Below are 12,661 nucleotides of genomic sequence, written 5' to 3'. Positions count from 1 at the left end.
CCCACCACTTTGTCTCAAACGTTCTTTTTTTTTATATAACCCACTTATTCCAATTTCTCTTCGACAATAAATGTCCATGCCTCATCCGCCGTTTCAAAGTAGTGGTGTTTCCCTTGATGTGTGACCCACAGTCTTGCCGGCTGCAGCATTCCAAATTTGACCTTCCTTTTATGAAGCACCGCCTTGGCCCGATTAAAGCTCGCCCTCCTTCTCGCCGCCTCCGCACTCCAGTCTTGATAAACGCGGATCACCGCGTTCTCCCATTTACTGCTCCGAGTTTTCTTTGCCCATCTGAGGACCATCTCTCTGTCCTTATATCGGTGAAATCTCACCACTATGGCTCGGGGAATTTCTCCAGCCCTCGGTCTTCGCGCCATATCTCGATAGGCTCCCTCCACCTCCAACGGACCCGTCGGGGCCTCCGATCCCATTAACGAGTGCAGCATCGTGCTCATATATGCCCCGACGTCCGCCCCCTCTGCACCCTCGGGAAGACCAAGAATCCTTAAATTCTTCCTCCTCGCATTATTCTCCAGCACCTCCAGCCTTTCCACACACTTTTTATGGTGTGCCTCGTGCATCTCCGTCTTCACCACCAGGCCCTGTATATCGTCCTCGTTCTCGGCAGCCTTTGCCTTCACGACCCGAAGCTCCTGCTCCTGGGTCTTTTGCTCATCCTTTAGCCCTTCAATCGCCTGTAATATCGGGGCCAACAGCTCCTTCTTCATCTCCTTTTTAAGTTCTTCCACGCAGCGTTTCAAAAACTCGTGCTGTTCAGGGCCCCATGTTAAACTGCCACCTTCCGACGCCATCTTGGTTTTTGCTTGCCTTCCTTGACGCTGCTCTAAAGGATCCACCGCAATCCGGCCACTTTCCTCTCCTTTTTCCATCCGTGTCCAGGGGGGATTCCCTTCTAGTTTACCGCACAGTGCTTTTAGCCATTAAAATTGCCGTTGGGGCTCTTATTCAGAGCCCAAAAGTCCGTTCCACCGGGAGCTGCCGAAACGTGCGACTTAGCTGGTCATCGCCGCACCCGGAAGTCCTGCATTGCCTTTTTGAACCGTTGCAGTCCATCTGGTGCAGATGCACCCACAGAGTTGTTAGGAAGGGAGTTACAGGATTTTGACCCGGTGACAGCAAAGGAATGGTTATACATTTCCAAGCCAGGGGTATGTGTAGCTTTGAGGGGAACTTGCAAGAGGTGGCGTTCCTATGTATGTACATCCCTTGGCCACCAAGGATTGGGAGGCGCAATCATAGAAACCTTGGCATGTTGCTGCAGTGCACTTTGAAAAGACACACTGTCGCCACAAGGAGCAGGTGGTGTACAGGATCTTGTGGGCTGCTTTATTCTGGATGATGCTGAGCCATTTGTGTTGTTGGAGCAGCACTCATCCAAGCAATTGGAGGGTATTTGATCGCACTCCTGATCAGTGTAAGTAATGTATATCAATAGTTGTAAGATTTACTAAGTTAAGGCCAAGTAAAATTAATATAAGTAAACCTACTTATATTAGGTTAGTATAAATTAAGTATAAGTAAAATTAATATAAGTAAACCTACTTATATTAGCCTAATCAGAGTGGTCACACTGCAGGCTAGGAACACTGAAGCAGAAAGGGAATGGGTGGCTACCAGGCAGTCCAAGAGAATCGGGGAGGTAGTGCAGGAGACCCTGGAGGTCCCGATTACTAATCGGTTTTCCGTTTTGGATATTGGCGAGTGTAAGAGTCCTTCCTGTTTATTCCTTTGTTCCCATTTATTTTATTATTTTTGGTCTGACCCATGATCGGAAGGGAATCTGACTTTAAGCAGAAGACTCGAGCTGAAGGAGCCTGCTCATCAGGACATTGTAAACCCAAGTTTCATATTTGGAGAGGAAAGGCCAGACTCTTGTGCGCCAAGTGAATCTCAGCAACTGGATTTGGCGGAATTTGGTTTGATAGGCTAACTGGCAACTGGTGGGGTGACCAGGGAGCCTGACAGCAATCGGTGATTGGTCCTTGGAAGTCTCTCTCTCTCTCTCTCTCTCTCTCTCATTGCTGAAGTTAAATAACTGCTCTATTGTTCTGAAAGCAGCGAGTGCCTGGCACATTTTTTGCTGTGAACCTGAAATGACTGCAGAGAAAGTAGACAACTTTGCCAGATATTGACTGGAAGTTACAATAACAATCTTTAATCCCAGTGCCTCAAGGATCCTTATCCTTTTATTTATATTTTCTTTCTCTTTCCACCACCGATTCCCTTCTTTGTTTGTGAGTGAGTAGAGAGTGGGGCGAGTTAGGGAGGGGAGGTTGGGAAAGGAAGAGTAGATAGCTACATTTTCTGTCTATTTAAGTATGATACTGTACATAATAAAAGGTTACTTGTGTTTTAAAGTTACAAACCTGGTAACTGTAGTTTATTGGGTTCAACTATAAGGATCTTGGGTATTTTAAATACAATCTGTGTTGTGAATCCGGGTCATGTGGGGCTGGAATTGATCGCGCACTAGCCCATGATGTCATGACATAGTTTGGGGGCACGGTTCGGGAATTTTTGGAGTGGTAAACAGCGACAATTTAGGGAACATGTGTATATTAAAGATACACCAGATTTGTAATAGCATAATAGATGGCTCTGGAAGCTGCTAAAGCCATTCTTCAAGTACTTATCTTTGGTTTATTTACAAGGGCTTTGAAAAGACAACTTAATTGCATTGGAAAGTGAATTAAAAGTAGAGGTGACGGTTAAAGCAGAGAAAGCAGAGATGTATGATATATTAGTTGAGTGCTTGGATCTGTTAGAAACACCAAAGGGCTCATGAACAAGTAGTCCAGATAATGTAGCAGCAGAAGCACTTTCTGGTGGAGACACCAATCTGGAGATAATTTGGTTGCATTTCGAGCATGAGAGGGAATTAAAAAGAATGTACGTACTAGAAAGAGAGTTGGAGATGCGGAAAAAAGATGAGTTCCAAAGAGTATTTGAAATGAGGAAGCTTGATGTGAAAATGTTAAGGTTAGCAAGGGAAGAAAGAGAAAAGAGAGGGAAATATCAACTTGAAAGGTTGAAGTTAAAGGCAGAAATTGAGGAATGTCAAGAGGGAGTCTAAATCTTAGTGGGGAAATGTTTAAATCTGTACAGGCCGTATCAAATTTGAGGGAAAGGATATAGAGGCATTCTTCGTGACATTTGAGAAATAGCAACTCAAATGGAGTGGCCGAAGGAAATGTGTTAATTATCCATGCAGAGAAAACTGATGGGGCAGGTGCAGGGAGCTTATGCTTGTGGTTGTCTACTGTACGCATATAGGCAAAGGTTTCAGAATTTAAGCAAACAGCTGGGACAGACAGGGTTAAGCATAACAATTTTAATAGGTGGGTGCGAGCATTGGGAGTTGGAACTATCTATGGGACTCTAAGAGAAATTATTCGCTTGGAAGAATTTAAGGATTCGTTACCTCCAGCGATATGGACTCATGTTGAAGACCAAAGGGCTATGAACTGTTATTTTGTTCCGTCACCCCCGTAATTTTGAAAAGGATAAGAAGTGGGAGTGAAAGGAAGGCAGGTTGCCAAGGTAAGGAATGGATAGCTGGGAATGCTCCAAGATCATCTCCTCAGACCAGGTAGAAAGGTACTGAGGGTGGAGGTGAGGCCAGGTAGAAAGGTACTGAGGGTGGAGTGAAACTCGAAGACCTAAGTGTTACCATTGCAATAAAGTGGGGCACTTTCGTTCAGCATGTTGGAAATTCTGCGGAAAGCCAATGGGACCAAAATCAATTTCTTCAAACTTCTCTGCATTAAATTTAATCTGCCACTTGTCCATCCATTACATCAACCTGTGTCTGTCCTTTGGCAATTTAATATAATCCTCCATGCAACTCATATACTTCCAAGTTTTGTGTTACCTGCAAATTTTTTAATTGGACCCAATATATTAAAGTTTATTTCATTATTATGTATTGGAAAGAGCAGGAGTCCTAAAACTGGTGTCTGGGGAACTCCATTATAAACCTTCCTCACATCTTGAAAAACAACTGTTCATCATTACTCTGTTCCCTGTCACTCAGCCAATTTCATATCCATGCTGCTACTATCCTTAAATTCCATGTGCTCATACTTTGCTCACAGGCTTGTTTTGTGGCATTTTATTAAATGTCTTTTGGAAGTCCATGTACACCACATCAAAAACATTAATCCTCATCAAATATCTCTGCTACCTCATCAAAAAACTCCATGTTAGTTAACAAGATTTGCCATTGGCTTTCTGTTTGCATCTTTCCACACATCTTTCCACGCAATAAAGACACAATGTATTCATTCATCTCTAACCCCAAGGCCCACACAAGATAGCAATTTACCTCTGCTTAGTTTAATTTACTATAATACCTTCACCAAGGGACTTGTGGAAGTTCAAGAAGACAGTCCCCATCACCTCTTGAAGGAAAATTAAGGATGGGCAATCTTGTCCACTTGGGAAGCCAATTGTAGATTAGATGATGAAAAATTTGTTCAGTCCTCAAGTCTGATCCCAATCTTGCCTCGGGTTATCAAGTGATCTATTTTCATTCTAACTATGACCGTTTAACCTTTCCCTTCATGCTGTTCCATCAAGCTCATCCAAGCTTCAAAAAAATATCTTCCTTTCTCCCCCGCATTCTACAACCCATTGGTCTGTCTGTTGATTTTTGTAATTTTACAACACTACAAGCTCCTCTATCTTTTTGTCTGTTTCTCCTCTACCTTTTAACCTCCATTTTTAAATAGACCTGATGAATGATCTCAGAGGACTTTTATCATCCAATTGGTTTCACTTCTTACCAATGTTTTTAAAGAATACGTAAAATGCAGAATGCTTTCTTTGGCAGGCACGAGCTAACTCTTAAATTTAGCTTTCAGGTTTACGCTCCTCACAAAGGATCAACTCCAAAACCAAAACCATAAACAATTTTTTCTCCTTACAGATGTTGACTGACTTGTATATTTCCCAACAATTTCTGTTTTTATTTCTGACGGATTGTTGGTTTAGATTTCCCACTGGCTTTCTCTACCCACGTTAAATAAGAACCCAGGGGCTATCCTCTTCTTGCAAGGCCGGCGAGCTTGCCAGTTTGACTGAAATCTAATAAATTGGTTGTTAAGTTAAACTGTTTCGTTGTCCGTTGCAACATCAGAAAGAGTTATTAAAGGGGAACTAATCTCAAGTGTTGAGGCTTTTTTCCTCACCCTTAATTGAGTTAAATCTTTCCTCCAGCATTTTATTTTGTTCAGTTACCTAGACCATCTGGTTTGTCAAGAAACATCAGAGCTATATTTATAGTAATTAAGTGAAGAGAACAGATAAATGCAACAAGCAATTTTACCTGATAGGATTTAACTTCTTAAATCTGGTTGATGTGGCAATTGCTGCCACACTGAATAGATTTATCCGTTGTGCTTTTAACTTCCTCTGTTGGCTTGTTAGTGATGCCATTTGCTCTTAAAAGAAAGGCTAGAGTAGTTAATGTTTGTAAATGTGAATTAAACTCTCAATTGAAAATAATTACTTGCTCGTCTTTATTGGTTTAGTAATATGGATTCTCAGCTGCAAGTTGAGATAGGTCACTGCACGATAATACGGTAGGATGGAAAAATTACCTCATGCACTGTTGTTGATAGCAATCTTGTTGCTTTTACCTCCAATCATAGCTAAAGCAACCCAAGTGATTACATTTTCTTTCTGCCCCAGACGTGATTATCTCTAAATTCCACAAAGGATCTGTCCATGGCCTGCCTTCTTGCCCCACTTCTTTCTTAACTGCATGCTGCTCCTTGGTGTTTAAAGCTAGAGACAGCTCTCAAATTCATGCTGTCGTCCATTCAGAGTATGCGTTTCTAACTCTGGACAAGTGCTCATTTTACATCTCAACATAATGCTCAGCACCAGGTGTGCTGTTATTTTCACTTATTCGTATAACTCCTTATAGTGACTGGGGGTATAAGCACTTTTTTGCCACAGAGCTGACCCAACAGTATTGTTGTCTAACTTGCAGCAGTGATCTATCTTAGAGAAATTCTGGGTAACGAGCTGGTAAACTGTTGGGATTAATTTATTTGTTACTTTATATAAGTTTATCTTTTACCTTTGTTTTTTTTTAGTGTCTCAGTAATACCCCGCCATTGACAGAATACTTTTTGTCCGATGAGTACGTGGATGAGTTAAATCATGACAACCTACTGGGAATGAAAGGAGAAATAGCTAACGCATACGCAGATCTAATCAAGCAGATGTGGTCAGGAAAATATAGCTATGTTACACCAAGGGCATTTAAGGTATGTCTTAAAACATTGTAGATGAAATAAAGACTTGAATATTGTAATTTGAATTCAACTCTGCAACATAATGGAGTTTTATACTGGATGGAAAGTTTAATGCAGATTATTTTACAAGCGTAAGGCAAACATTTTCCATTCACACAATATAAAGTGTATACTCCAGCCGTGCTGAGGTTGTATTGTGCACCTCTTAGAATAAAATATGCAATGCTACATCAAGTCAAACGAACATCTATTTAGTTGACTAGATCAATATCTACCAAAGGCTTTGGAAACTGGAAATGCAACAAAGTTCATGTGCAATGATGTAAAATGTACAAACAATAGGTTGAGACTTACCAAATGTGCTTTGAGTTCAGGAAACACACCTGTATGTGTGGAATGACTTGGCTTATGTCGTCTGCGTTATTCACAAGATATTGTCGGGAGTTGGGAGGTCTCCAAAAATGGATTGTTTGCCTCTATCTGGCCAACCATCAATTCCAGTATTTCTGACCGACCGTTTTGGCCATGTCAGTATGTTAGCCAGAACATTTCATTTCTTGGCACAGATTTTCTGCATATGTTTCTCCTGATCTCAGGAGTACCTCAAAACATTGAACAAACATTGGGTTGGATTCTCCATTGGTGGGATCCTCCGCTTCGCCGGCAGCACACTCACGCCCGCGGATTTCCCGACGGCGTGCGGGTGCCCACAATGGGAAACCCCATTGCCGGAACATAGGATCCCGCTGCTTGGTGGGGGGGGGGGGGGGGGCTGCACCAGGAAATGGGTGCGGCAGGATGGAGAATCCTGCCCATTACCTTTGTATGCCCTTATTAGGCACTGTAAATTGAGTTTCTCTTAGTCATGGGAATCTTATCTCTTATCTGGGGGTGAAGCATTGCTTCTGAACAAAAAGATACTGATCTTAGGCCTGATTGTTGAAAGGCAATGTCAGATTAGGATTCCTTGCCTCAGTGGCAGATGCCTTGGTTTGTTACAGCCGAACAATCCACCTTTGTAGCTTAAAACGCAAAATGGCAAAAGCTTGCGCAATGATGTTCTGTTAATTCGCAGAATCCCTACAGGACATTCAGCCTATCCATTCAGTCTGTTCCTACCCTCTGAAAGAGCACTCGAACTAGGCCCACTCCCCCACCCCAGTAACCCCATAACCCAATCTAACCGGCACACCTTTGGACTGTGGAAGGAAACCAGAGCATCCAGAAGAAAGCCATGGAGACACGGAGGGAACATGGGAACTCCACACAGTCACCCAAGGCCGGAATCAATCCTGGGTCCCTGGTGCTGTGAGGCAGCAGTGCTAGCCACTGTTCCACCATGCCGCCTATTCCTCATCCTCCTCCTCCACCTCATCCTCCTCCTCCTCATAAGCCACATAGAAAACGATGTTGTAAAAAGGCAAGGAAATGGAATTGTCAGCAGCTCAATCCCACACAGGCACATTTTCTGTTTTTCTGATTTCAAAATTCTAGCCATCCTGGCATCTGTTCAACATTGGAGTTCACAGCAATTAGCTCAACCTTTTGTGATCCACATGCATTAGGTGTTTCATTTTGTGACAAGGATATGAAAATAATGTTCACATTACTCTTGTTTCTAGTTAAGTACTTGCTGCAGTTTGTCACTTTTGCCGGGCCATTGTAATTAGATGGTTAACAGTTTATATTTGGTGCCTTGTTTTAGACGCAAGTGGGTCGCTTTGCTCCTCAGTTTTCTGGCTACCAGCAACAGGACTCTCAAGAATTGCTTGCCTTTCTTCTTGATGGCCTGCACGAGGATTTGAATAGGATTAGAAAAAAGCCGTACATTCAGCTCAAAGATGCAGAAGGGAGACCTGATGAGGTACAACCAATTGCAATTTTTCTTCATATTTTAGGGAGGAGCAGCAGTTAATGCTTATATTGTTGTTGAAGGTGAACTATGTTCTCTGGAGAAGTGCTTTCAATGTGAAATATTCTCCTTCCCCATTCACTTCATTGTTAAAATTGGTGTTTAGGGCTCCAAACTGATGGTAAAGCATCAATGCCAACTCGGACTAGTTAGCCTCTGATCCCAAAGTGAGAGCTTTCCGTTAACAGACCCAAAACGCATGTCAGCAGAGTGGCTTTCTTTTGGCTAAGCGAATGGTAGGTTCCCAGCAAGATTCGACAATTGTTAAATGTAGTTCTGCCTCCATACAGGTATGAAATTAAATAAAGTGTTTGAAAAAGTTAAAAGTACGTTATATTAATAGTTGTTAGATCCCTTCTAACTCTTCCTCCCCTTCCCCAGAATGATCCTATTTGCATGCTTTATCAATTTTTATTCACATGTCCTGGGATGTTAATTGAATGAATTATCATGAAACAAAGGTGTATGTTTCAGGTTGTCCATATTTTGCTGTCAAAATCATATTTCCAGAACAATCCAAAGACTTGCTGACTGGCATGTGTCACTATAGCTGCTGAAATTCTGCTATTAAATGCTGAAATATAGAGAGTAATAATGGAACTAGCAATAAATGTGGAAGGTGAAGCTATTTTTGAGAAATTTCATGAAATGAAAATATGTAACTTTCTTGGATAAATACAAAGAGTGAAAGGGATGGGAGGTTATGCTGATAGTGTTAGAGGGGGTAGAGTGGCGGGGGGAGGGGGGGGGGGAGGGGCTCGCCTGGAACATAACCCAGTTGGGCTGAATGGCTTGTTTCTGTTGTAAATTCTATGTAATATAGAAAGAGTCCCAGCTTTAAATATTTTTGGTCAAAGCAAAACTGTCATTGTCAAGTAGTTAATTATCGATGACCAAGTGGTGCTTTGTCCTCTGAAATCTGTCTCATTTTGTTTTCTTTTTTAAGGTGGTTGCTAAGGAAGCATGGGAAAACCATAGGAAACGGAATGATTCTATCATTGTTGATATTTTCCATGGCCTTTTTAAATCCACTCTTGTTTGCCCTGAATGTTCGAAGATTTCTGTGACATTTGACCCATTTTGTTATTTAACACTTCCTTTACCCTTGAAAAAAGAACGCACTTTGGAGGTTTTCCTCGTCAGAATGGAACCACTCACCAAGCCAATGCAGGTATGAGAAGCATGGTTTAACTCTCCAATTGAACTGGAGAATGAGTTTGGCAACTTTTTATTCATTGTTGTGGTTGCATTTTTTAAAACACAGTAAGTGGTCATCTATCCAAACATAGGATTCATTAACAGCTACTATTTATGTAGTATTTTCGATGTTCAAAATGTTCTTGAGGTCCTTCACAGAGAAGTCAAGAGGCGATGAATGGGCTTCAGTTCTCGGCGGAAAAATTAGGATTTGGAATAGAAGTAAAAGTCAAAAAGTTGAGGTTTGAGAGCTGCACAGAAATAGGTTTGGTTTGGTTTGGTTCCAGAGAGAAAAGATGCCAATAATGGTAAAGCAAAAAAGTGTGGTGTCTGAAACAATAGGTAGTGAACTATCTTTGATGTGGTTTTCTCACAATAATCCAATTTATTAGTTTCTCTCTATTCACTGAACACCTCAAAAACCATCGTATTGAAAAGTCTTTAATCCTTTTCTACCTGTAAACAAAAGGCATAAAACCGATGGGCAAAGATAGCTGCCAGAAGAGTTAATTTTGTTAATGAGAAAGCTATAACGGCTTTCATTAAGGCCAAATGTGAGAAATACTGCAGTAGTTGGGAAGTTTGAGACGAGGCAGCATGGTCTAAATATTAGAGCCTGACCTTTTAGGAGTAAATTTAGGGAATACTTATACACACAAAAGGTGGTAGAAGTTTGGAACTATCTTCTGTAAATGACGATTGATGCCAGATCAATTAATTTTAAAGCTGACATTGATAGATTTCTGTTAGTCAAAGGTGTTAAAAGATATGAGTAAAGGTGGATATATGCAATTAGTTGCAGATCAGCCATAATCTCATTGAATGATGGAGGGGGAACAGGCTCCAGAGACTAAATGAACCCCTCATTTTCCTATGATATTTATAAGCCCTCTTAAGTCTCACACATAAACCCACTCTGGAGTAGCAAGACATTCTTTGTATTGTGCCAAAATAAGTTGTTATAATTACATGAGCCCAATCATTACTGCCATCTTTGTGCATTGTCATTGTTATGAAGTAAAGTGGCATAACAATCCATTTCTGGCTGCATTTCATCAAATGTTTGCTCTGTCCACCTCCAGAGTGATTGAAGAGGAACATATGCGAAAGGCAAATATATCCAGCAGAATGAGCGACCAACAAGGCATGCTTTGGAATAATCATGTCTCAAGAAAGTGGTTATGGTGTTGACATATGTAGTTATCCATAAAGGGGATAACATCACCAAGAGGCAGCATGTAGATAAGCAAGAATAGGGGGCCAAGTAATAGGTCCTTTAGAAAGTGCTGTGATAATAGTTCAGGGAAAAAGAGAAGTACCGGTAATTACAAGAGAAACTGTAAGCTTTGAAATGTAACTGCGTTTGGAGCAAGCTCATTGAGGGTCAATACAACCCGGCTATTTTGTAACGACTGACATTTGTTCATGTCATCTTTGCACTTGAACTCCAATTGCCTGCATTTCGCACAAGTATTTTTGCTGATGTTGAGATATTAAATATCTATTTAACTGAAGTTCTTCTGTTTTCTTTTAGTATAAAGTAATTGTCCCTAAAATCGGCATTATTTCAGACCTGTGTGCTGCACTGTTTACGTTATCAGATGTTCCTGCAGACAAAGTAAGATTCTGGGTTATCCCAACTTTGAACAATCCTACTTTTTTTTGTTTCTCTTGTCAGAATTATTGAAATAATTTTCTTGTGCTTTGTGTTCAGATGGTTGTCACAGATATATACAATCACCGATTCCATAGATTATTTTCTATGGATGAAAACCTGAGTAGTATCATGGAAAGAGATGACATCTTTGTGTAAGTAAATGTGGAACTCCCAGCTTCCTTTAAGTATAGTATTGTGGGATGTTTATTCCAAAACTTAAATCCTGCTTTTAACAAAATATGTTTAGAAGTGTTTGACTGCATCTACTTGTACTGAAAGAGACCAACCCTGTAATTACGCTGTAAATATTAATATCTGGATACTTAACTCACGAGTTGCCTGTTGATTTGTTTATTTTAAACATGATTGTAAACTCAAGTGCGGCAACGGATAATAGAGACATGAACTTTTTCCAGACAAACTCTAGATGTAGTTGTATGCTAAAGTGTGTTGTTCATAAAGCAAAAACTGTGGTACAGGTAGCCTCAGCGTGCAGTCTTTCATCTCGTCCCTTTCTCTTGGTTTTATCATATACTCCCCTCCCCGTCCTTTCCCAGCTTTCAGGATTGTTACACACAAATTAGCACTTCCATTAAAACAATGACAAATAAATTGATACAACTTCTTGCTTATATATGGTGCCTTTAATATTGTCGACTGTCCCAAAATGCTGAAGTGATTATCAAATCTATTCACCAATATTTGTACTGCAGTTAGTAGGCCGAACTGTAGTGATGAGCTGGGGGTTGAAATTTGTCTTTACTGTCCTTCTATCATCACGAAAAAACAGATATAATAATAATAATCTTTATTAGTGTCACAAGTAGGCTTACATTAACACCGCAATGAAGTTACTGTGAAAATCCCCTACTCACCACACTCTGACGCCTGTTTGGGTACACAGAGGGAGAATTCAGAATGTCCAATTCACCTAACAGCACGTCTTGTGGGAGGAAACCAGAGCACCTGGAGGAAACCCACGCAGACACTGGGAGAACGTGCAGACTCTGCACAGACAGTGACCAAGCGGGAATCGAACCTGGGGCCCCAGCGCTGTGAAGCAACAGTGCTAACCACTGTGCTATCGCTCCATACTTGTGGTGCTGTAACTACTGCATCTCTACCTCTTCGGAGTCCTTTTTCCACCGAGCCTGTTACTATTACTCTTGGCCCCTAAATGCTTCAAAAATCGATATCACCACATCCAGAGCAGTCCACATCCACCTGTGTGTAGGAGAGACCTTTGCAAGGAACTTAATTTGGAAAATGGTTCAAAAAAAAATTGCATCTGCATAAAGCCTTTAGGTGCTTTGGAGTACAGCCAATTGAGTACCCTTTGCGTGCCATCACTGTTGTAAGGTAGGTAAGCTGCAATCAAGTTTAGATATTCCTATTCTTGCATTGATCACAAGACTTAATTCATTATTACTGTATCAGAGAATTACTTTCATTTTAAAATATTCACAAATCTACATGACATTCTAATATTTTTCAAACCAGCTAGCAGTCAATGCCATGAATATTCCACCAGAGGGAGTTTGACAGCACGTTGATGCAAGAAAGGCTTACATTGATATTGCACGGCCTCATATTGGTGAGGCTACAGTTATA

The 12,661-nt window shown here is 41.0% G+C and overlaps 1 protein-coding gene across 11 annotated transcripts in view; it reads left to right on the top strand.

Annotated features, from left to right (window-relative positions):
• The window catches only part of LOC140396417 (ubiquitin carboxyl-terminal hydrolase 15-like), a 231,410-nt gene that overhangs the window by 140,885 nt on the left and 77,864 nt on the right, over window positions 1-12,661 (top strand). For 10 of the 11 annotated variants that reach the window (XM_072485038.1, XM_072485025.1, XM_072485026.1 and 7 more), the window contains 5 exons: window positions 6,123-6,296; window positions 7,990-8,148; window positions 9,143-9,367; window positions 10,928-11,011; window positions 11,108-11,202. In XM_072485038.1, coding sequence (XP_072341139.1) covers window positions 6,123-6,296; window positions 7,990-8,148; window positions 9,143-9,367; window positions 10,928-11,011; window positions 11,108-11,202 — 737 coding nt within the window. Of the gene's footprint in view, window positions 1-6,122; window positions 6,297-7,989; window positions 8,149-8,302; window positions 8,424-9,142; window positions 9,368-10,927; window positions 11,012-11,107; window positions 11,203-12,661 lie in introns of those variants that run through there. The other variant, XM_072485035.1, reaches the window with a different exon arrangement.

Source organism: Scyliorhinus torazame, chromosome 19, assembly GCF_047496885.1.
Source record: "Scyliorhinus torazame isolate Kashiwa2021f chromosome 19, sScyTor2.1, whole genome shotgun sequence".
Classification (NCBI taxonomy): Eukaryota; Metazoa; Chordata; class Chondrichthyes; order Carcharhiniformes; family Scyliorhinidae; genus Scyliorhinus; species Scyliorhinus torazame.
Note: the sequence above shows the minus strand (reverse complement) of the source record. Positions and strands in the feature narration are given on the sequence as shown.